Raw genomic sequence first — 24631 nt, forward strand, 5'->3', positions numbered from 1 at the left:
GTTGCTGCTCCACGTTCATTACCCATGTCTCGCTCCCATAAATCACAACACTTCTCACACATGCAGCACACACCTTTCCCTTCAGCTTCAACGACACTCCCCTCATCATCAGCACGCCACTCAGTTCCCGAAACTTCTTCCATGCACATCTCACTCTAGCAACCGTTGCCGAGTCTGATCCACCTTCACCATGTCTCCGAGGTAGCAAAATGTTTTCACACCTTCCAGCTTCACGCCGTCTCCAAGATCCAACTCAACATTTCCTCCATCTGCAGCTCCCTCTGTGCACACCTTACATTTGAATGTAGCTGCCACACTGGTTAATGACCCTCTCAGACCACTACATTTTTGATGAACCCACTCAGCGCACATTGTACATTGAATGGAGTTCACTCCGACCCTTCCTGCACACAGCACAGGGCCACTTCCCAGTTCTTTCCACCTCACCACATGCTTTACCACTTGCCATCGCCTTCGTCTTTCCGATATTCACCTTCAGACCTTTTGTCTCCATACATTCCTTCCACTTGTTCACCTTTTCCTTGTCCTTCCATACTTTCCGCAATCAACACCAGATCATCTGCATACAACTCCCACAGTAAACCCTCCTTTATGTTCTGAGCCAGCACCTCCACCACAGCTACAAATAGTAGTGGACTTAGTACCGACCCCTGATGCACTCCCACCTTCACCTCAAACTCACCACTGTTCCCGTCCTTCATCCTTACAGCGCGCTCTTTTGTACATTGCCATCACTACTCTGATCAACCATTCCTCCACTCCTAACTTCCTCAAAGCCCATGTCAATACTTTGCGTGGAACCCTATCGAATGCTTTCTCCAGATCAACAAACCCAAGAAACAACTTCTTCCTCTTCTCCATGTACTTCTCCTGCAACTGCCTCACAATGAAAAGCGTGTCTGTCGTTCCTCTTCCTGGCATAAATCCAAACTGCACTTCGTCGATCTTCACTTTCTTCCTTATCCTCCTCTCAAACACCCTTTCCAATACCTTCATTCCATGCTCCAATAACTTTATCGCTCGGTACGAGCCACACTCCAGAGGGTCACCTTTCCCCTTGTATAGAGGGACGAGGGTACTCAGTTCCCAATCCACTGGAATGCGGCCTTCTTTCACCACCAGATTACAGATCTCTGTCATTCTCTTCACACCCCAACTTCCTGCTGCCTTCAACATATCTTCCATTCATAACAAGCATCTGCAGTTATATTTATAAAATAAGGTGTAACGTTTTAAAATTTGGTATGATGCAAAAGCAGCAACAAAGGACTAATGAAATGAAGTGTAGTATTAAAATTTATTACCAAGGAGGAATATTATACAAATGAGCAAAACAAAAGACAGAAGAATAAAATTATTACTTGAGTGAGTGCTCATACAATCCAGAATGCAAAGCGATCTGAAAAACTTACACTGAAAAAAACCCCGAAGATAACCACCTACAGCTTAAATTACGGCAAATTGGACGATAAACGTCCAGTGCCTCTGGACATCTGTGAACTGTACATGAAATAGGCCAGAACAGGATTGAATGTTTGGCATTTATTCACATATTGTTCACTTGGACATCAGTAGAAATTAAAAAAAAAAAATCAAAATCTGCATTTCAGACAAGCAAGGAGCTCAACTGTCTTGCACAACATGCCAGCTACCATTCTTCACTCTAAGCACCACAGTATGGGTTAACATGTACAACAGAATTAGAAATACTAATTAAATAAAGCTTTTTGAGGCAGTCCATCTGTTGCCCTTCATAATGCCTTTTCCCCCATTTCCAAAATGTACAAAGTATAAAAGACAGGTTTTCAAAACGCTTCCCGACAATCTCAACATTCCTGCTAGCATATTTTTACACAAGTAAACGTACATCGAAATAAACAAAGCAAAACTGTACAAGCACTATTCCTTTTCTTTCTCTTTGTGCTTGTTCTTCTTAGTTTTCTTTTTCCTGTGTTTATGCTTTTGACCCTTATTATCTAGTTCGGTGTCACCATGCCGCCGATGCTCCTTGTGTTTCTTATGTTTCTTGTGTTTCTTGTGATGCTTCTTCTCTTTTCGCTTACGGCGTTGCTGGCTCTCATCACTTATATCTGTACTGCTGCTGTGGCTTGCGGAGCTTTGGCTGGGTTTCTGCTTCAGAGTTTGAAGTTCTGCATTATATTCCACGTGTGCAGATGCAGAGGCTGTTGGATCATCAGCCCTCTCACTGGCAGAGCTGTTGTTCTCACTGTCGATCTCATTGTAATCCGGCTCAAAGCACGCCTCATCCACAGAGCGACTTGGATCCTGAGGAGCCGTCACACCCAAGCCTTTGATGGAAGACATTCGCTCGAAAGGTTTTATTCCTCTTTGTTTATTAGGCGGAAGGTCTGAAACGCTCTTCTTCTCGGACTCCTTTTTTCTCTTGTGACTGAAATTTCTGTCTGGTGTTTTCTTTCGAAGTCTGTGACTTGACTCTTCACGATCAGTCTTTGATGCCTTGTCTCCTGCAAGTGCAGCCTCACGATGAGGCTTTGCAGTCAAACAAACAGCAGAGGCAGATCCTAAATATACATCCGGAGTTCGTGCTCTCTCAGACTTGCGGGTTTTGTCATCTTGTTCAATTTTTTGCAATCTTTTCGATGCTTTGTTACTTTCATGCGGACTATGTTTATCTCTTACCTCTTCTTTAAGCAAAATCGATTGAGTTGGGGGTACTTTGACAATCTCCAATGGTTCTTTTCCCCGATTGTTCTTTTTGCTTTCATCTTGATCATCTGACCTCGATGTAGCATGCTCAGCCTCATTTCCTCCCACAGCTTTCTCACTCTCATTGGATGGTTGTGCTATAGTTTCCAATTTATGCTTACATTCATCCATGTTTTCATCATTCTGTGAATCTGGAAGTTGGCACTCCTTTCTCCCCTGGGAAGCTTCCTGCAAAATTTCTTTCTGCCCTTCTCTCTCCATGGCAATCATAAAACCTTTGTCAAGTTGACTGCTTTCTATTTTGCCTGTTGTGTCTTCCATATCCTCCACCTTTCCAGGTTCCTCCAGTGAATTGTCAGTTTTCAATAACTCTTTTTCAGCCTCTGCTTTGATTGGCTCTTCAATTCCTACAACTGTGTCCTCTACTTGGTCAGATGCTGACAAAGGTGGCCTCACAATTCGCAATGGTGGAACAACACCACCTGTAGGTTTTGATGATGCAAGTCCAGCCTTTGCAACACCTCGCCCAACATCTTCCTCATCATCATCCTCCTCAATCTCCCACTTAGAACGAGGGATGTGCACCATCACAATCTCATCAGCAGTAGATGGTGTTAAATCATTGTTGAACTCCTCTATTGTCTTGACGACGACACGCCGGAGCTCCTCCGCTTTCTTTTCCTGACTGCTGGGTCATAAGGTTCAAGGGTAAAGCATAACAGCACTATTAAATGAAAAGGCATCACATTTTGATGTACAGATTTGTGAAAAGGTGAAAAAAGAATGAATGGAATGGAGTCCATAAACTACAGCGACTCTTTCTGGTTAACTGGTTCAGAATAAAAGGCCTATTTATATTTAAAAATAACATGTAACATTATCCTACAGTCAGAAAAGACAACAACTACTACCATTTATTATTGCAAAATAATATTACACCAAGACAAATGATGGAATGCATGTTATAAATTACACAATGATTTTAAATTTAAACAAGAGCGAAAATTGCTGTGCAATACATGTCCCCTACCAATGTGATATTTTAGGTCCAAAAGGCATAACTGAAAAATTGAGGAAACGCCATGAAACTCAAACTTGTTCTGTCACATCATCATAAAGCCATGTACCAAGTTTCTGTTGAACATGTGAAAGGGTATGGGAAAAGGTCTGAAAAAACCACAGGTGGGACGGACAGCAAAGCTATAGTCCCCTCTGGAAAAACCAGTAGGGGATGAATAACCACCAAAATAATAAATGGAATGTCTCCCTCCCAACAAAGTTGGATAACTAACAAGTCACAGTCAATTTCCAAACTTCAATCACAATTATTTGGTTCACCACAAACTCAATAGGGTACATAAAACACTTTCCCCCTCACCGCTGCAGATGTGAAGGACCAAAGAGAAAAAGAAAATATTTGACAATGAATGAGAAAGTACTTTACAGACAATAGGACATTTGGCTCCCACCTGACAGCAGATTAAGGGAGCTCTCTCTCTATTTACATCGAATTATGGTGCTCTGCCTAAAGGTAGATTTTTAGCTGCCAAAGTAGCCTCAAAGCAAGGATGACACAGGAGAATTTCACATTGCCTTCACAGTGGTAGTTAGGTCAGGAATTCGGAAACAGCTCAGGGTGCTAGCTTGCATAATAATAATAATAATAATAATGCATTTATTATATATAGCGCTTTTCATGAAGCCCAAAGACGCTTTGACAGAGTGCAAAACATAATGCATAGCAAAACATAAAAACAATTGCAAAAAAAGAAGAATCAATAGGGAAATATTCAAAGCACAAAGGAGGGAGAAGGAGAGGAGATAGTCAGGGGTTAGATGTTGTGGGTTAAATGTTGAATACAGTGTTGAACAGGTGGGTCTTGAGTGATGTTTTGAATGTGGTGAGTGAGGAGTCTCTGATGGTGTGAGGTAGCGAGTTCCAGAGGGTGGGAGCAGCGATGGAGAAGGCCCTGTCCCCCCAGGATCTAAATTTGGTCCGGATGGGGGGGGGGGGGGGGGTCAGGAGGTTGGTACCAGCAGAGCGGAGGTTGCGGGTGGGAGTGTGTCTGGAGAGGAGGTCAGCCAGGTAGGATGGGGCCAGGTTATGGAGGGCTTTGTAGGTCAAGAGGAGGATTTTGTACTAGATTCTCTGGGGGATGGGGAGCCAGCGAAGCTTGTAAAGGACAGGGGTGATGTGGTCACGGGTCCGGGAATGGGTGAGTAGACGGGCAGCGGAGTTCTGAATGTATTGGAGTTTATTGGTGATTGTTGAGGGTGAACCATAAAGGAGGCTATTGCAGTAGTCCAGACGGGAAGTGATGAAGGCGTGGATGAGGGTTTCAGCAGCCACGGAGGAGAGGGATGGACGGAGACGGGCGATGTTTTTCAGGTGAAAGAAGGCTGTCTTTGTGATCTGTTTAGTGTATTTGTCGAAGGAGAGGGTTTGGTCAAAGATGATGCCAAGATTCCGGATGTGAGGGGAGGTGGATACTGGGAAACCGTCGATGTTGAGGGCAAAGTTATGGGTGGACTTGGTGAGCGTTTTTGGGCCAATGATGATTATTTCAGATTTATCACAGTTAAGTTTGAGGAAGTTGATTTGAAGCCAGGATTTTATTTCAGTGATGCAGTTTGTCAGGATAGAGTGGGTGGCGGTGGAGATGGACTTGGTGGAGATGAAAAGCTGGATGTCATCGGCGAAGCAATGGAATTGGAGACCATGACGGCGGATTAAGTGACCGAGGGGGGACAGGTAAAGGATGAAGAGGAGGGGGCCAAGAACTGAACCTTGGGGGACACCTTGGGGGAGGGGAGCAGTGGGGGATTTGCAGTTATTGATGGAGATGAACTGACGTCTGTCAGAGAGGTATGATTTAATCCAAGAGAGGGCAGTGCCGGTAATGTTAAAGGTGGTTTCAAGTCGGGTGAGGAGGATGGTGTGATCGATGGTGTCAAAGGCGGCGCTGAGGTCGAGGAGGATGAGAATGTTGAGGTTGCCAGCATCAGAGGAGAGGAGAAGGTCGTTGGTGATTTTGAGGAGAGCAGTTTCAATACTGTGGTTGGAGCGGAACCCGGATTGGAATGTTTCATACAGGTTATTGGCAGAGAGGTGATGTTTGAGTTGAGTGGCTACAGCGCGTTCGAAAACCTTTGACAGAAAGGGTAGGTTGGAGATGGGTCTGAAGTTATTTAGGGTGTCAGAGTTTAGTCCAGGTTTTTTCAGAATGGGGGTAACAGCAGCAATTTTGAGGGATGGTGGGACGATGCCTGTAGACAGGGAGGAGTTTATTGTTGCAATGATAAGTGGAGAGAGAGCAGGAAGGGAGGCCTTGACAAAGCTGGAGGGGATGGGGTCAAGAGTGAACAAGAGCATACTCTTTGCTCAGGACACCATGGGGTGTTTAACATCCACCAACTAATGCCGGCAGATGAGACACCCAGATTAATGTCGAACAGAGGGACAGCACACACATTGATGCCTCACCATGCATACAGTGCCTTCAAAAAGTATTCACACCCCTTGACTTTTTCACATTTTGTTGTGTTACAGCCTGAATTTCAAATGGGTTTAATAGAGATATTTTTTCACTGATCTACACATGATACCCCATAATGTCGGTGGAATTTAAAAAAAGAAATTATTACAAGTATTTAAAAATGAAAAGCTGAAATGTCTTGAATCAATAAGTATTCAACCCTTTTGCTATGATACTAGAAATTCAGCTCAGGTGCATCCAATTTCGTTTGATAATCCTCAAGATGCTTCCACAACTTGATTGGAGTCCACCTGTGGCCAATTAAATTGATGGGACATGATTTAGAAAGAAACAACTTTCTATATAAGGTCCCACAGTTAACAGTCCACATCAGAGCTAAAACTACAATGGAGTCCAAGGAACTCTCCGTCAAACTCCAAGAGCACAGTGAGCACCATAATTAGGAAATGGAAAGAATATAGTACACGGACACTTCTTGGAGCTGACTGGCCGAACAAACTGAGCAACCAGGCAAGAAGGACCTTGGTCAGGGAGGTGAACAAGAACCCAATGACCACTCTGACAGAACTACAGAGTAACTTGGCTGAGATGGGAGAACCTGCAGGAAGGACAACAGTTTCTGCAGCACTTCAAAAATCTAAGCTTTATGGGAGAGTGACTAGACAGAAGCCCCTCATGATAAAAATAAAAAGGCACATGATAGCATGCCTGGAATTTGCGAAAAGGGACGTGAAAACATAGAGCATGTGGCAAAAGATTTTGTGGTTTGATGAAACGAAAATTGAAATATTTGTCCTTAATGCAAAGCATGACATCTGGCAGAAATAGAGCACAGCTCATCACCCATCTATCACCATCTCTACCATGAAGCATGGTGGTGGCATCTGTGAACAGCAATCTTCAAGTCTTTCCACATATTCTCAATGAGATTAAAGTCTGGGCCTTGGCTGGGCCACTCAAGCATTTTCACATACTTGTTAGGAAGCCATTCTTTGAAGTATTGCTTTGCTTATATTATTGGAGTCATTGTCCTGTTGGAATGCAAATAGAACCTTCACGACAGTCTAAAGTATTTTACACTGAAGCAGGCTCTTCTCAAGGATTTGCCTGTATTTGGCTTAATTCATTGTTTCCTCTGTCCTTACAAGTCTCCTAGTCACTACCGCTGAAAAGCATCCCCATAGCATGATGCTGCCACCACCATGCTTCACTGTAGGGATGGTGTTGGATGGTTGATGAGCTGTGCACGGTTTCCACCAGACGTAGCACTTTGCATTCAGGCCAAAGAGTTCAATTTTCGTCTCATCAGAACACAATATTTTCCCTCATGCTGAGTTTTTCATGCACTTTTTGGCAAATTCCAGGCATGCTGTGATGTGCTTTTATCAGGAGTGGTTTCCATCTGGTCACTCATAAAAGCTTGATCTGTGAAGTGCTGCAGAGACTGTTGTCCTTCCGGCAGGTTCTCCCATCTCATCCATGGAACTCTGCAGTTGCGAGAGTGGTCATTAGGTTCCATGACCAAGGTCCTTCTTGCCCCCTGCTCAGTTTGGTCGGACGGCCAGCTCAAGGTAGACTCTAGCCGGGTAGTTCCATATTCTTTCCATTTCCTAATCCTAATGATGTAGCTCACTGTGCTCTTGGGAAATTTCAACACTAGAAATTGTTTGATCCCTTCCCCAGATCTATGACCCCTCAAAATTCTCTCAGAGTTCTATGGAGAGTTCCTTGGACTTCATGGTAGAGTTTCTGCTCTGACATGCACTGTCAACAGTGGGACATTATATAGAAAGGTGTGTTTCTTTCTAAATCATGTCCAATCAATTTAATTGGCCAGAGGTGGATTCCAATCAAGTTGTAGAGATATTTCAAGCTCAAGGATGATCAAAGGAAATTGGCTGCACCTGCGCTCAATTTGGAGTGTCATCGCAAATGGGTTGAATACTTATCGACTCGACATTTCAGCTTTTCATTGTACTCCGCTCCTTTCCTATTCCATCTCCAGGAGGTGCATGACGTCATCGCCGGGCACCAAAGGGGGCCCAGTGATAACGCATGCCGAAAGAGAGTACTTAGTTCTCACTCCGTTTGTTTGTTTCATGTTTATCCGGGTGATATTTCAGCCATCCTTTGAGCTAGGAAAATGAAAGGCAGGCACAATATTGAGCAAGTGCTTTGGCAAAGCAGCAGAATTTTTTTAATTTTCTGATTAATCATTTAATTGATTGATTACTGCATTATTATTGATTTATTGAGTGCTTATTTATTTTCTTTCTCATCTAGGAAATATCTCAGGCACCTTTTGAGCTAGGAAGCTAATATTTGGACATGATAGTGACCAAGTGATGTGGCTATAAAATGTAAAGGGTATTTTTGATTTATTGATCAATCAATTAATTTTTCGATTAATGACAATTTTGAAAAAGTTATAGATTCGGATGAAAATGGTGGTGGTTTGGGTGTGCTTTTAGCCAATTGATTAAGAAAATATTTTATGATAATCTTTTATTGATTTTAATTATGCAATTAATCAATCAATTATTGTACACTGCTCCCTCCAAATCCCATCTCCATGTTCTGTACGGTGCCATTGCCGGGCACCAAAGGCATCTCGGCAATGTCGAGCGCTGGAGGATATGTTATTTATTTGGCATGGGGACAGTGTACTATTAATGTAGGATTTAATGGCTGTAGGAAGCACACATGAGTCACATGACTGCAGATTTTTTGTCCAAAGGCCAAATATAAAGTTCAGGGTGTCAATAATTTTGTCAATGCAATTTCTTTTTATATTCTGATTTGAAAGGACACATTAAGTTCTGAATCAAAAACAAAGGTTCTGTAATATTAACAGTGAAAAAAGAATTGTGGAGACCAAAAACTTTTGTCAATTTCAACTTATTTTTCGAGAAAATTGTGAGTCGTTTGAAAAAAGTGCAAGGGTGCCAAATATTTTTGGCCACAACTGTACATTCATGAATGAATGGATTTAAGTGGATTTCAGTCTGCTCAAATCAAAACAGCTGTCACAAGTGGTGCAACAGACTGTACTGTGTATGTCAGTGCTGAAAAGTGATGGCAGTTTTAAGTTTAAAAATTATTTTGGTCATTAGGCAGGGCTGAGCAGAAATGTATGTTTTCATTTTTGGCACACATTTTGACCTCGACTCAAAGGGTTCATGGTATGACTGTGCTTATTAACATTACCCACCCCATCACCTGCAGTCAAAGAACCAAAGCTTACACACTTATTGCAATTATGCTTTCACAACCACAAAGAAAATGAGTGGTTTGCACACATCCTGGAAGTAAACTAGAACAATGCAACTGTGTCACCAATATGCCTCCGCATAGTCCCACAACGGGTAGATGCCATCACTCTGCATATGTATGGGTAGGGGATCATGTTTGTGAAGCTTCATGTTGATCGGATAGGTTCATTTTTCTATCCAAGATGGCTGCCAAACCACGTGACCTATGACATCATTTTCAAACTAAATGCAACAGTGCTGCTTGATGATATTTGTAAAATTTCGTATCGATAGGGTGAGTGGTTTGAGATATATAATCGTTTAATATTTTCCTTCAATCCAATATGGCTGCCAAACCATGTGACCAATGATGTCATAAATTTAATATTTCAATACAAATGGGTCATAGATCATGTGCATGCAATTTCAGATTTTTAGGATAAGGAATTTGATGAAAACATTTTTGGCTGGTATACCACTTCACCTATGATGTCATCACTATCATGCATTTGTTCCCCATTGGGAGTACTTGACAATGCGCCAAGTTTGAAATGTTTCCATTCAGCGGTTTCCGAGAAATAATTTTCCCATTATTTGCTTCCTTTAGTCCAAGATGGCTGCCATACCACACGACCTATGACGTCACAATTATCACAAAAACATTCTGCATGGGTGTCACCCCTACCCTGAAAGTTTCATCTCAATCGGACATATGGTTGCTGAGAAAAACGAGGTTTAGCCCGTACGGCCGGACAACCCAAAAACATAATGCCTCCTGCGACTTTGTCGGCGGAGGTATAAAAAATATAACACAACCACAAACTATTCAGTCAATACCATCCAAAGCAGAATTACCTTTTTGTCTATTTATTTCACTGAGAACTCAGTCTTTATAGTTGGCGACTATTATGCTGTCAAAGAACACTCCAGCAAACTCCATAAATATTCCACATTCCACTGCAAACAGATTCCCTTACAACAGCTCAGTGGAACCGGGTTATCTGCTATAATATATGTGTACATAAAGAGCTCTGCCCAATAGGAATGAAATATAGACAGGTAATGGACAAAAAAAATGGAAACACCAATGTAAAGTTACTCAATAGGGCAGTGGGCCACCATGTGCGGCCAGCACGGCCTGTATGGGCCATGGTCTGCAATTCTGCAGGAGGGATGCGGCACCATTCTTCCACGAAAAAGTCACCTGAATTCCTGATTTGATGGAGGTGAAAAACGGTATCTCAGGAGTCGTTCCAGAATATCCCATAAATGCTCGATTGGGTACAGATCTGGTGAATGAAGGCCATGACATATGGATAACATCAGTCTCTCATCAAACCATTGGGTGACCACACGTGCTCTGTGGATGGGGGCATTGGGCGATATTGTCTTGCAGCCATAATTGTAGGCAACCAGGGCTGTGCAGCATTATACATGACCCAAAGCATGCTGGGGTGTTAGTTGCTTAACTAACTAACATGGGCCACACATGTGTGGACGCCCTTGCTTGGTGTCCCGAATTTACCCAGGTGTTTCCATTTTTATCCAGTCTATATCTGCATTGCTACGTTTATTGGGGAGGGGGAGGGAGAGGGGATGGATTAGAGATTACCTTAGAAGAGTTAGAACTGTATAGAGCAGCATGAGTCTGTGTGTGATTATGAAGCCAATCTTGATGTAAGAAGTAGGGACCATTCAGCATAAGGATTGTCTGTTTGGATGTGCACCATACGTTGGGTTTGTAATAAATTACGAGGGATTAAGTGAAATAACCGCGTGGAAACCCTACCTGTAAATATCTGCCGGTTGCACGCATGGCCGAGTTCCAATAACAGAGAAGAATGAGGTAAATAGCTACAGGATTCTGCCAAGCATGGAGAGAGGCAGGGTGGGAGGGGCGGAAGGGAGTGGGGTGGGGGAGGAGGGGGGGGGGGGAGATATGATCGTTTCATGGTAGGAGTGGAGCCCAACGCTTGGAGGGGCTGAAGGTTGGCAAGGTAGACAAAGGAGAAGCTGACAAAAGGCGCAGGAGGATTGCGCTAGTTCTGAGAAGGGAGAGGAGCTTGTGACGCACAAGTGATCGTGGAGTTTTGCGGAGCAGGGGGCAGAGCATTGCCTGGGGAGACGAGGGAGGAGACAGTAGCTCTCAGTTTGGTGCACTCAGAGCGGGAACTGTTCGGAGGAGAGCTTGTGAGTCAGAGAGATTGAATACAGAGAAATTGATGAACAGAGAGATTGGAGGAGATTTGGGAGTGAGGAGAGCTTAAAGGAGGTCATCCTGCCTGCCTGCCTTTGACCTGTGTTTGTGCCTGCTTCCTGTTCATCGTCCTGCTTGTCTCATCATCTCTTCATCACCCTGCTGTCTTATCGCCGTGCCCATTACCTCATCGCCTGCTCTTTGCTGCTCCGTGCCCATCAACCTCCTTTCCCCTGCTACCACCAGAGCTAAATCACCCGGTTTTGTCCCTCTCCATCTGTGCTTGTGTCTGGTGTGAGGCACCTTAGATTCCTTTTGATTTATTTTACCTCAGTGTTTATAGTTATTGGTGAGGTCAATCTTCTCCAGTTATTTTGCTGTGTTTGGGAAATAAACCCATTTGGTTTTAAAAGCTTTAAGGTTCTCATGATTCTCCTCAGGTCCGTGCGAGCATATACCACCGTAAATTGAACAGTCTGAGGTCATTAAAGCCTTTTTGGTCCATCTGGTCAGAGGCGGTGTTAATCGCCTTGAACACGACAGTAATGCATGTATGTATGTACGTTGTTCATACAACACGTGCAAAAGCACGAATCCAGCAAGAAATTTATTGAGACGTGATAAAATAAATAATTGCTATGTGAAACCAAAAGCACTTTCAAGGGATTTCCTTGCACTCAAAAGGCTATAACACTTATGAGTCCCCGATCTGGAGGGAACTATAGGTTTGCTCTCAGTCGGTCTGTCCATCTAACTTGCTTTTTTCTGCACTTTTCCATACCCTTTGACATATTCAACTGAAACTTGGTACATGGCAATCTATCTATAATTCCAGTAATCTCTGTGTGTATGTTTGTATGTTTGTATGTCTGTGACCGCTGTTTCTCGACAACCACGGGTCCGATATACTTTAAACTTGCCAGGTATATTGCTGGGGACCCGAGGATGTGCCTTTTCAAGGTTTCATATTAATCGGAGAAGTAGTTACCGAGCTATGTCCAAAAAACGATTCAACCAATCAGAGAGCAGCGAGCTATCACGTGTGCCGAACGTGGCGAACAGACTCTGCCTCGGACGGCACATTTGAGAGCGTATTCATTTATTTCACGTTGGAAAACTATGTTGCCGTTAAACTATGTTTTAAAACTAATTAAAACTAATTTGCGATTCATTCGCTTTCCTGCGCGTTTGTGCACGCGATGGCGATTTCTTTACCAAACTCCGCAAGCCGTTCGCTTTGGACCAAACCATTTCATGTAAATAGAGGGGGGGGGATTGTCACCGTACTCGCAAGCGGTTCGCTTTGGACCAAACCATTTCATGTAAATAGAGGGGGGGGAATGGCACCGTACTCGCAAGCCGTTCGCTTTGGACCAAACCATTTCATGTAAATAGAGGGGGGGGGGGGGGGGGATTGTCACCGTACTCGCAAGCCGTTCGCTTTGGCTTTACGAATGGACCAAACCATTTCATGTAAATAGAGGGGGGGGATATAATTTTAGATATCTATCTATAATTCCAGTAATCTCTGTGTGTATGTATGTATGTATGTATGTATGTATGTATGTATGTATGTTTGTCTGTGACCGCTGTTTCTCGACAACCACGGGTCCGATATACTTGAAACTTGCCAGCTATATTGCTGGGGACCCGAGGATGTGCCTTTTCAAGGTTTCATATTAATCGGAGAAGTAGTTACGGAGCTATGTCCAAAAAACGATTCAACCAATCAGAGAGCAGCGAGCTATCACGTGTGCCGAACGTGGCGAACAGACTCTGCCTCGGACGGCACATTTGAGAGCGTATTCATTTATTTCACGTTGGCAAACTATGTTGCCGCTATGTTGGCGTTAAACGATGTTTTAAAACTAATTAAAACTAATTTGCGATTCTTTCGCTTTCCTGCGCGTTTGTGCATGCTATGACGATTTCTTTACCAAACTCCGCAAGCCGTTCGCTTTGGACCAAACCATTTCATGTAAATAGAGGGGGGGGGGGGGGGGGATTGTCACCGTACTCGCAAGCCGTTCGCTTTGGACCAAACCATTTCATGTAAATAGAGGGGGGGGGTATAATTTTAGATATAGATATAGTACGGGCATGCCCTAGTATTATAAGTTACACAACAAATTTGAGTTTTGGGGCGTTTCGCCTAGTATTCACAGAATTATGCCCTTTTTGAACTGAGAAAATATCACATATTACACATTAACATGGGTCAGTTTTCAACTGTCCTGACTCTACCCCAAATGAAGCAGGACAGAACAGCAGGCCTCAGGCCTAGGTGTTAGTCCATGGCCTCATGCAATTGGAATGATCCCAGGCATATAATCACGATGTATTATATATGCACACAAGCCATGCTCATGTTTTTGCTTCATGTATGTACATCGGCTTATTTTCAAAAATTTCCGGCACCGAATGCGGCATTATACACTGCCCAAAGAGAGGGGTGTGTTTACTGGTGCAAAGTTTTCCAGACTTTTTCTCCTTACCCTTTAACCTGTTGAAATGAAACTTTATAGGGGACATGTATTGCAAAGCAATTCTCTATCGTTATAATTAGGAACAAGAAGGCACTCTTCGACGTAGACCGATACGTCTCCACCACATAATTAAATCAACATTACACATATTTGTAACAAGTTTGATTTAAATCCCTTAAGCCATTGTTAAGTATCAATTTTTTACCTGACATGACCTCTGACCTTTGACGCCAAAATCTAATCAGTTAGTCTTTGCATCATAATATGTACTTATACCAAGTTTGGTGAAAATCCCATCACCGGTTCACAAGTTAGCGCAGGAACATAATTTTTACCGAACGGGACCTCTGCCCTCTTGACCACATAATCTAATCCGTTTATCTCAACATCATTATACATACTTGTATCAAGCGTGACTTAATTCCCGTCAGACGTTCTTAAGTTATCACGGTAATGAAAACCTATTACGGACCTTTGACCTATTGACCCCAAAATCAAATCAGTTCATCTTTGCATCATAATACATACTTGTTTCAACTTTTGTGAAAATCCGAGCGCTGGTTCACAAGTTATCACGGTAACTAAAGCCCATCACGGACGGACAGCATGAACGCATAATGCTCGGACATCGTCGACGGAGGCATACAAATCAAATCTGTCTTTACGTATAATCAATAAATCGGTGTGACCCCTTTCTGCCTTGAGAACTGCCTCAACTCAATTTCAGATTGATTTAATTAGTTTATAGATTATGTTTCAGTCAATCCTTTCCCAAAAGTGTTGGAATGCACTCCAGAGCATAGTCAGACTGCTCACATAAATTTTATCTTTCTCTCAAATGCATTCACCCTTCATTTATTTTGTTAAGACAAAGTGTCAATCAATAATAACGATAATAAATTAAATAACATGGATACATATGTCCAATATTATGACAAATTAGTGTTTGAAATAGTGATTTTAGAAAGCTTGGCATTTTGAGAAAGGTTGGTCTCGTCTTCCCGAAGATGACCCAGAAGTAAGTATTCGTTCGCTTTAACAATATTGGAGTTGTGCGTGTATCTGTTCAGCGTAGTCCACGCCGTTTGACAAGAAAACTGTCACAGGCATTGAAAATAACGAGAAAATAACTTCATATGATTTATGCAGGATGCACTTCATCATGCAGGATGCAGGATGCACTATGATTTATGCACTTCATAAGCAGGATGAGGTTTTGTGAAACATTTCTTCTGATTGAGGAGGATGACCTGTTTATTGAGAATAATCATGTCAGATGACATGATCAGTTGTGTCAATACACTATAATAAAAAAATAACCACCTTTAGAGGCCATTTTCCCCCGCAAACGGGGGGTTGGCATTTTTCGGGCACCGCGGTTGTTGTTGTTTTTTGGTCCCCTTTTTTGAAGGAATGTTTTACGGCCGGATGCCCTTCCTGCCGCCAACCCTTTTTGTTGCCTTTTACGACAAGCAGGGAATTACCAGTGAACCGGTACTCAATTAGCCGACCTCGGAAGGATGACAGGCTGAGTCAACCCCCCTGGCGTAAATTCAGCGATCGACCGGGATTCGAACCCAGGATCCTAAGATCCTAAGCTGGCACCCTAGCCGCTAGCCCAACACCAGGGATGGTTGTGTCAATACACTCCGGGTCAAAAAAAAGTCCTCCGCGTGCATGGTTTACAGCAATTTTTATAACAAAAAAAATCGTGTTTTAAGAAGTTTTGTTCTCCAAAAAATGAAAATTAGAAAATTTCCGTATTTTCGCCTTTCATCTTTAAAGGTCAATATCTCGGTTAAGACAAAATAGATCAAACGTTTACACATAAAAAAGGAAGACAAGACTGTTTCGAGTTGTTTTACCAATTTTTTTTTTTTTTTACTGTTTAATAATAGTAGACTTTAATGTGGGGTATGTTAATAACAGGATGGAGAAACTACCCACAGTACTCATGCATCAATATCACTCCTGAAAGGCCAGTTACCCCAAATATTTGTCAGTCTGCCTCCCCAAAATGAAATAGCTATTGCAAAGAGGCATGATCCATTTACAACAAGCATTCTGAGTATTGCGCTGCAATACATGTCCCCTACCGGCAGTCTGTCATCCGGAAAACTGTTGGGGAAATTACCAAAGTTCAAAGTGCCATAACTTTGTCAATAAAGTTCATGAATGGTTGCACAGACCCCTACTTCTCACTAAAAGGGGAAAAAGAATGTAAATCGGAGTTAAAATAAGCCCGCGAGGTCGCTCCGTGGAGCAGCCTGCGCGTATTGCACTATGTGTGAATTATATAATTACCAACTCACGGTCAGAGGTAGAATGGTTGGACCAATAGAATGGTTCGACAGATGTGCGGAGTATCGTTGAGAGAGAGGAAGACAAATGATGAATTGCAAAAGATGATGGGAATAGAGCTTGTGATTGATGCTGTGAAGAGGAACAGGTTGAGATGGTTTGGTCATGTGTTGAGGAAGGATGAAAGTGACTGGTTGAGAAGAGTGATGGAAATGAATGTAGAAGGAAGTAGAAGACGGGGAAGACCGAGAAAGACTTGGCTAAAGATGGTGGAAGAAGAAATGCGGGCAAGGGGGTTAACAAGGAGAGATGCAGAAAATAGGGCAAAATGGAGAAGATTGTCATGGGGACCGCAAGGCTAACCCCCGCTCTAGCAGGGAAAATGGCCTTTAAAATGCATGTTGTTTGTTGTTGTTGGTCAGAGGTAACTCGGCTAAAAATTATCCAATTTGCACCAAATAAGGTTTATGAATGGTTGCACAGACCCCTACTTCTCACTAAAAGTGGAAACAGAATGTAAATTTGAGTTAAAACAAGGAATATTAACAGCTTTGACTTACCGCACTCCAAATTATAGTCCGGAAAACTGTTGGGGCAATTACCAAAGTTCAAAGTGCCATAACTTTGTCAAAAATGATCGAAACGTCGTGAAGTTCGAACTTGACCTGTATCTTATCATGAGGAAACCATGTGCCAAGTTTGAAATCATTAGCATTCAGAGTTTAGAAAAAAAGTCCGGAAAACTGTTCTTTGCATGACGGACTGACAGAGGGACGGCGTGCAAACCTATAGTCCCCTCCGGTGTACACCGGTAGGGGACTAATAATCGGAGGCAATGAGTTGTTCCTCACATTTTTGTTCTCGAGATTGCACTGCTTCAACACCTTATGTTAAAACAAAGCACTTCCTCGATTTCTCTGCAACTGGCAATCATTGTTCCACCCCACAATGGCTGTGCCCTTCCTTCATTTCAGGGATGTAACAAATGTTTTGTGAAAATAAATAAAATAATTTGCTGCACAAAGTAACAGAACATACCAACCGCAAAGGGGTTATCATACATTGAGAAGACTTTTTTTGGGAGATGAAACTCCGATGCAAATTATCTATCATATAAAACACAATGTGTATGTCTGTCCCCCTTCATAAAGGTAGGTTTTAAAGGCTTTGAGTAGTGCTTTCGGAGGGATTTGAGTGGATGGGGGGAAGGGGGTGGGGGGTTAACGTGCTATCTTTGAACACGACTGTGTCCACCGGTCAAAGACCGAAAGGACTGAGGACCCAAAATACCGTAAGGACCCAGAAGACCCGAAATACCCTGTAGACTGTGAAAGACACAAAATACCATGAAGACCCAGAAGATACCAAGGACCCAGTAGACCCCAAACACCCAAAATACCCTGAAGACCCAAAATACACCGAAGACCCAACATACCCGAAGACCCAAAATACACCAATGACCCAAAATACCTTGTAGACTGCAAACAACAACAACAACAGGCATTTAAAAGGCCATTTTCCCTGCGAGAGCGGGGGTTGGCCTTGTGGTCCCCATGACAATCTTCTCCATTTTGCCCTATTTTCTGCATCTCTCCTTGTTAACCCCCTTGCCCGCATTTCTTCTTCCACCATTTTTCGCCAAGTCTTTCTCGGTCTTCCCCGTCCTCTACTTCCTTCCACATTCATTTCCATCACTCTTCTCAACCAGTCACTTTCATCCTTCCTCAACACATGACCAAACCATCTCAACCTGTTTCTCTTCACAGCATCCATCACAGGCTCTATTCCCATCATATTTCGCAATTCATCATTTGTCTTCCTCTCTCTCAACGATACTCCACACATCCCCCGAACCATTCGCATTTCTACCCTTTCCAGTCTTCGTTGCTGCTCTACGTTCATTACCCATATCTCGCTCCCATAAATCAAAACACTTTTCACACATGCAGCATACACCTTTCCCTTCAGCTTCAACGATACTCCCCTCCTCGTCAGCACGCCCCTCAGTTCCCGAAACTTCTTCCATGCACATCTCACTTGAGCAACCGTTGCCGAGTCTGATCCACCTTCTACATTCAGCATGTCTCCGAGGTAGCAAAATGTTTTCACACCTTCCAGCTTCGCGCCGTCTCCAAGATCCAACTCAACATTCCCTCCATCTGCAGCTCCCTTTGTGCACACCTTACACTTGCATGTAGCTGCCACACTGGTTAATGACCCTCTCAAACCACTACATTTTTGATGAACCCACTCAGCGCACATTGGACATTGAATGGAATTCACTCCGACACCCTTCCTGCACACAGCACACGGCCACTTCCCAGTTCTTTCCACCTCACCACATGCTTTACCACTTGGCATCACCTTCGTTTTTCCGATATTCACCTTCAGACCTTTTGTCTCCGTACATTCCTTCCACTTGTTCATCTTCTCCTTCAGTCCATCCATACTTTCTGCAATCAACGCCAGATCATCTGCATACAACTCCCACGGTAAACCCTCCTTTACGTTCTGAGCCAGCACCTCCATGACAGCTACAAATAGTAGTGGACTTAGTACCGACCCCTGGTGCACTCCCACCTTCACTTCAAACTCACCACTGTTCCCGTCCTTTGTCCTTACAGCTGTGCGCGCTCTTTTGTACTTTGCCATCACTACTCTGATCAACCATTCCTCCACTCCTAACTTCCTCAATGCCCATGTCACTACTTCATGTGGAACCCTATCGAATGCTTTCTCCAGATCAACAAACCCAAGAAACAACTTCTTCCTCTTCTCCTGCAACTGCCAAACAATAAAAAGCGCGTCTGTCGTTCCTCTTCCTGGCATAAATCCAAACTGCATTTCGTCAATCTTCACTTTCTTCCTTATCCTCCTCTCCAACACCCTTTCCAATACCTTCATTCCATGCTCCAATAACTTTATCGCTCGATACGAGCCACAGTCCAGAGGGTCACCTTTCCCCTTGTATAGAGGGACGAGGGTACTCAGTTCCCAATCCACTGGAATGCGGCCTTCTTTCACCACCAGATTGCAGATCTCCGTCATTCTCTTCACACCCCAATTTCCCGCTGCCTTCAACATATCTCCCACAACTCCCGTTGGCCCTCCCGCTTTTCTACTCTTCATTGCTTTTATCGCTTCCTCAACTTCCTTCTCGGTTATCTTCTCTGCCGGTCCTAAAACTGGGTTACTCTCTATGTTGCCATCCCATTCATTCTCTGCATTCAACAGTATTTCCATATATCTATTCCATATATCTATTCCATCTTCCTTTATTTCCATCTGGGTCCACAACGATTTGTCCCACTTCACCCTTCAAGCAACTCACCCCCATCACATCACACCTCTCTTTCCCTATCTGCTTTGCAATCCTGACCCTCTTCTCTCTCTGACCCTCTTCCAAATCCAAGCGTTCTCCAAACTTTTTCCTGCATGCCTCCTGTGCCTTTGCTACCTCTTTCTTTGCAGCCTTATAACTTTCATGCTCTGCCTTTGTAGACTGCGAAAGACACAAAATACCCCAGGGACTCAGAAGACCCCAAGGACTCTGAAGACCCAAAATACCCCAAAGGTCCCAAAGACCCAAAATATCCTAAAGACCCAAAATATCCCAAAGACCCAATGGACCCCAAACACCAAAAAGATCCTGAAGACCCAAAAGACTGGTAAAGACCAAAAAGACCATGAAGACCCAAAAGGCCATGAAGACCCAAAAGACCATGAAGACCCAAAAGACAATGAAGACCCAAAATACCCCCAAAGACCCGATGGACCCTAAAGACCCTGAAAACCGAAAAGACTGAGGATCCAAAAGACCCAAAGATCCAAACGACAGAGAGGATGCAAAAGACCCCCCCCCCCAAGGACTCTGAAGACCGAAAAGACCCCGAAGACCCAAAAGACCCCGCAGACCCAAAATATCCCGAAGACCCAAAAGATCACTAAGACCCAAAAGACCACAACGACAGAAAAGGCACAGAGGACCCAAAAGACCCCAAGGACCCAGAAGACCCCAAGGATCCAGAAGACCCCCAAGGACCCAGAAGACCCCCCAAAGGCCCTGAAGACCCCCCAAAGACCCAAAATACCCCAAGACCCAAAAGACCACAAAAACTCAAAATTCCCCAAAGACCCATAAAGACCCCGAATACCCAAAAGACCACAATACCATTAAAGACCCTGAAGACTGTTAAAGACCCAGAAGACCACGTAGACCCAAAATAGCCCAAAGACCCAAAATACCACAAAGACCTTTAAATACCCCAAAGACCTTTAAATACCCCAAAGACCTTTAAATACCCCAAAGACCTATAAATACCCCAAAGACCGAAAAGACCCTGAAGACCGAAAAGACTCCTAACACCCAAAGAACCTTAAAGACCGAAAAGAGCATGAAGACCGAAAAGAGCATGAAGACCGAAAAGAGCATGAAGACCCAAAAGATCCCGATTACTGAAAGGATCGAAAAGACCTATAAGACCGAAAATATCCCAAAGACCCTTAAAGACCCCAAATACTCAAAATACCCCAGAGACCCTTAAATATCTGAAAGACCCCAAAGGCCCAAACAATCCAAAAGACCCAAATTACCCCGAACACCCAAAATACCCCGAAGACCCTTAAATACCCCAAATATCCAGATAGAGGACAAAAATACTCAAAAGACTCAAATGACCCAAAATATGTTGATGAACCAGAAGACCCAAAAGATGCTGAAGACCCAAAAGATGCTGAAGACCCAAATGACCCAGAGGACGTAAAAGCCCCCAAGGATTCTGAAGAACCAAAAGTAGAGTAATTATGCCTCTTACATGGGAATTGTAGATGGTGACTTGCAAACTGAGCCTCAAGGTCGGTGTACAGAAGCGGTATTTTTTAAAATCACAATAAATGCAAGGCGCAGGGAGGTGAAATTTGCTGCGCATGATGTGCTATGCGCGCAGAGTAAAACGAGTGTTCATTTACATCTGTAGGATGTCTAACAAATAAAGATGATATAAGCACCACTGACACTAAGCATAGACTTCAGACTTTGACATGCTCATGTGGCTGTACCGTCAAAAACTGTTCCAACCGGTCATTTTTGACGTACTAGAAAAGTAATATTTATCCTTTTCGACTTGCTTTGGTACGAATAAACGTTTTGATCAACAAACATTTAAATGAACGCTGATATAAGGTACGAATAAGGCTCCCAAATAAGGCTGATTGATATAAGGCTCCCAAAAGGTACGAATAAACATTTTGATCAACAAACATTTAAATGAAAGCCGATATAATAAAGGCATAATTATCTCCAGCGAGTTGATCACAGCACCAAGGGCATCTCATTTCCTTGTCCAGTCAATTTCACCGCGACCAATTCATCGACAGGGTGGCCTGAAAATCGCTTTACCCCTCCCCAGGAAAGCATTCGATTTTTATTTATTTATTTTGTATACAGAGTCGAGGCTCGTGTAAGAGCCAACACGTTAAACACAAAACATGCATGGACACGAAGCATACAATCAAAGGAGCAGAAGACAAGAGAGGGAGAGAGGAAAGCATACAAGTACACCAAAAGTAGAGAACAGGGACGTCGGTAGATCTGTGGAAGTTAGAGGGCTGGGGGGAATTTCAGAACAACTGAAACGTTCTCAGCAACTTCAGAAACAAGGTGTACAAGAGGTCTTGGTGACAAATTCAGTGATGCCAGGAGCATAATGGAGTGCAAACAGATACAACAACTGATTAATTATATTATGTCGTGCACAATAAAATTTTCATTTCAAGAGTTGAAGAACGAATGCTTTACTGGGGAGGGGGTAAAGGGACTTTCAGGCCACCCCGTACATATTGATGTTAGAAATAGTTCTTTTGTCAACAATGTTGCCACCGAATATGACTGCCAGCACGATTGCCATAAGTTTTGCTGAGAATGTTGAGCTGGTCACACACCAATCTTTTTTTTCTTTTTTTTTTAAACCGAACGCACGGCCGCTCTTCTTCCCACGTGCATTACCCCCATCTCATGCTCGGCTTCAGGCACACGGACAGCCTGTACCAGTCTGCCTGTCCAATTTTCTGTGGCACAAGTGGTTTCATTACCTGAACAAGAAAATCCTCAAGGGAAAGCTGTTAGGACAGGAATAACTCAGGAAAAGGGAAACCTTGACAGTTTTCAGTGCTCATGATTCTACCTGTGTAATGCATTTCCACATAAACAGCACTACGTTAGAAAATAAATTAAAGATAAACACCTTTTATACCCCTGCTACTTCATCTCTGTGTACAGCTTCCTGATGGAACTTGCTCCTTTTATTTTTCCCCTAGAGCTGCTATTTCCAAACCACTCTTTTCTGTACCTTACCCACCTCCACTCCCCCTTCTTTCATCCTTTGCCAAAAACCTGCATCCCATGTTTAGTCGTTATTTCAGTTTTTCTCAAAGCTTTTAAACTGCCCTTCTGTCCACCCTGTCTGCAAGCTCTTTTTACAGATCCCATACTCAGCACAACCCTCGCGTCCAAAAGCACACACATGCATGTTCTTTGTGAATGTCCCTCAAGTAAGACCTTCACCGGTCACTTTGGGCCGATTCACTCATGTCCAAAAGCTGTTAAATAAGAATAAACCCATGGGTTAGTGTCGACTGTTGCCAATGAGGGGCATACTCTTACCCGCCACCAATCACCACGACAATATACATACACGAAACAATTTTATGCCGAACAATCCTGATGAGCATCTCAAGTTTAATATATCAAAGCAGCAAATAAGCAAAAATGTATAAAAATGGTAATTTTCATACAGACAGATACTTCACTGTCGGTTTATGTACGACTAAAGAAACCAATGTCAGCCATAGTCGTTCATTTTTGCAAATCTCAAGTGATAAGCTAACTGTGACTGCAGCTTCATCCAAGAGTAGCCTTAGGTTTCCCTCACCGAAGTATATGCTGCACATTTGTCCCCAAATAACTTCCATCACCTTACTTCACACCACAATCGGCACAGAAAAGTATTTTGACATCGAAGAGGGCTTCAAACACAGCAGACCACACTCCGCATACCATCCACCTCCAACCTCTCCCACAGAGCTGTCCACTTAACTGCAAAACATTTGGTGGATTTTAAACATGAGCAATGACGGATCATTTTCTCCAGTAATTGCTCATATCATTGGTAAACAAGACGTGGTATTGGTTCCGGGAATTTGGTTCCAATGGTGGGGAAAAAGAGGAACAAATGAGTAGAGGTAAGCAGCGAGGCTGGATTTTAAAAGTTTCACCAGAAAGGAGTTATGGTGGCAAACGTGTGCCCTACAGAAATGTTGAATTGGAGCAGCAGGGTGGAAAGCATGGAAATGACCGGATGCAAGACAAGACAGATGGCGTTAGAAGACAGAGACCACTGACCTGGTGATGGAAAAGGAATAGGCCCAGAGACTCAGCTACATTGTGGGAGATTAAAGCGATTTTGAAGGCCTTTATTTCCCCAGCATCAGTCCGATGAAGGTGTGAAGCAGGGGCACCAGCCCAAAGGGGTAGGTATATTAAACTTCTGATGTGCCAAGGGAACACACTGTACGAAGGAGGTTGCCAGTCAGCAGCTGCCTTTGGAAGCCAACTTATGTGGTTTGCCCAAGAAAAATAACGGCAGGAGGAAGGCAGCTCCCAAAAGTTTGAAAGACTGAACTTCAGGATGATTGTTAAGGAAATAGATGGGAGGGTTCGCCAGACTCTTTTCAGAAAGACAGAGTAAAAGTATGAGATGTGTTTGGATTGAACAACATACTCAAGAGTGTAGGATGAGCTCCTGATTCTAGACAAGTCTGTAGAGAGGGAAGAGGCTGCTACATGCCAATTTGAAGGAGGGATTGTATGGCAAAGGGTTGTGTCAACAGCAGAGACGAAGACAATTTTTCAGTCGGAAAAATTGTTGATTAAGATTAGGAAGATAACAGAGCCCAAGACAATGTCTTCGAGGCACTCCAACCTTCACAAGAAGAGATATGAGAGGATCCCATTGAGAGCCACTCATTGGATGTGATAGTAGAGGAAGTCAGGAAGCTGTGTGTGGAGGTGGCCTTTGACACAGGCAGGATCAATGTGGGTGGCATCACTCAGATGAATGTTAAACTCGGCATCCATCTGCAGGCATTGGTTGATCGACGTTACAAATCCTACTTCGCGAAGAGCAAGTGAGC

At 43.3% G+C, this 24631-nt stretch overlaps 1 protein-coding gene across 3 annotated transcripts in view; it reads right to left on the minus strand.

Moving 5' to 3' along the window:
• Positions 1-1299: 1299 nt before the first annotated feature.
• RBBP6 (RB binding protein 6, ubiquitin ligase) overlaps positions 1300-24631 on the minus strand; it is a 164555-nt gene continuing 141223 nt past the window's right edge. For 2 of the 3 annotated variants that reach the window (XM_068110379.2, XM_068110381.2), the window contains one exon: positions 1300-3397. In XM_068110379.2, coding sequence (XP_067966480.2) covers positions 1921-3397 — 1477 coding nt within the window. In that variant the 3' untranslated portion in view covers positions 1300-1920. The remainder of the gene's footprint in view (positions 3398-24631) is intronic. The other variant, XM_068110380.2, reaches the window with a different exon arrangement.

Source organism: Myxine glutinosa, chromosome 3, assembly GCF_964187855.1.
Source record: "Myxine glutinosa chromosome 3, kmMyxGlut1.1, whole genome shotgun sequence".
NCBI lineage: Eukaryota > Metazoa > Chordata > Myxini > Myxiniformes > Myxinidae > Myxine > Myxine glutinosa.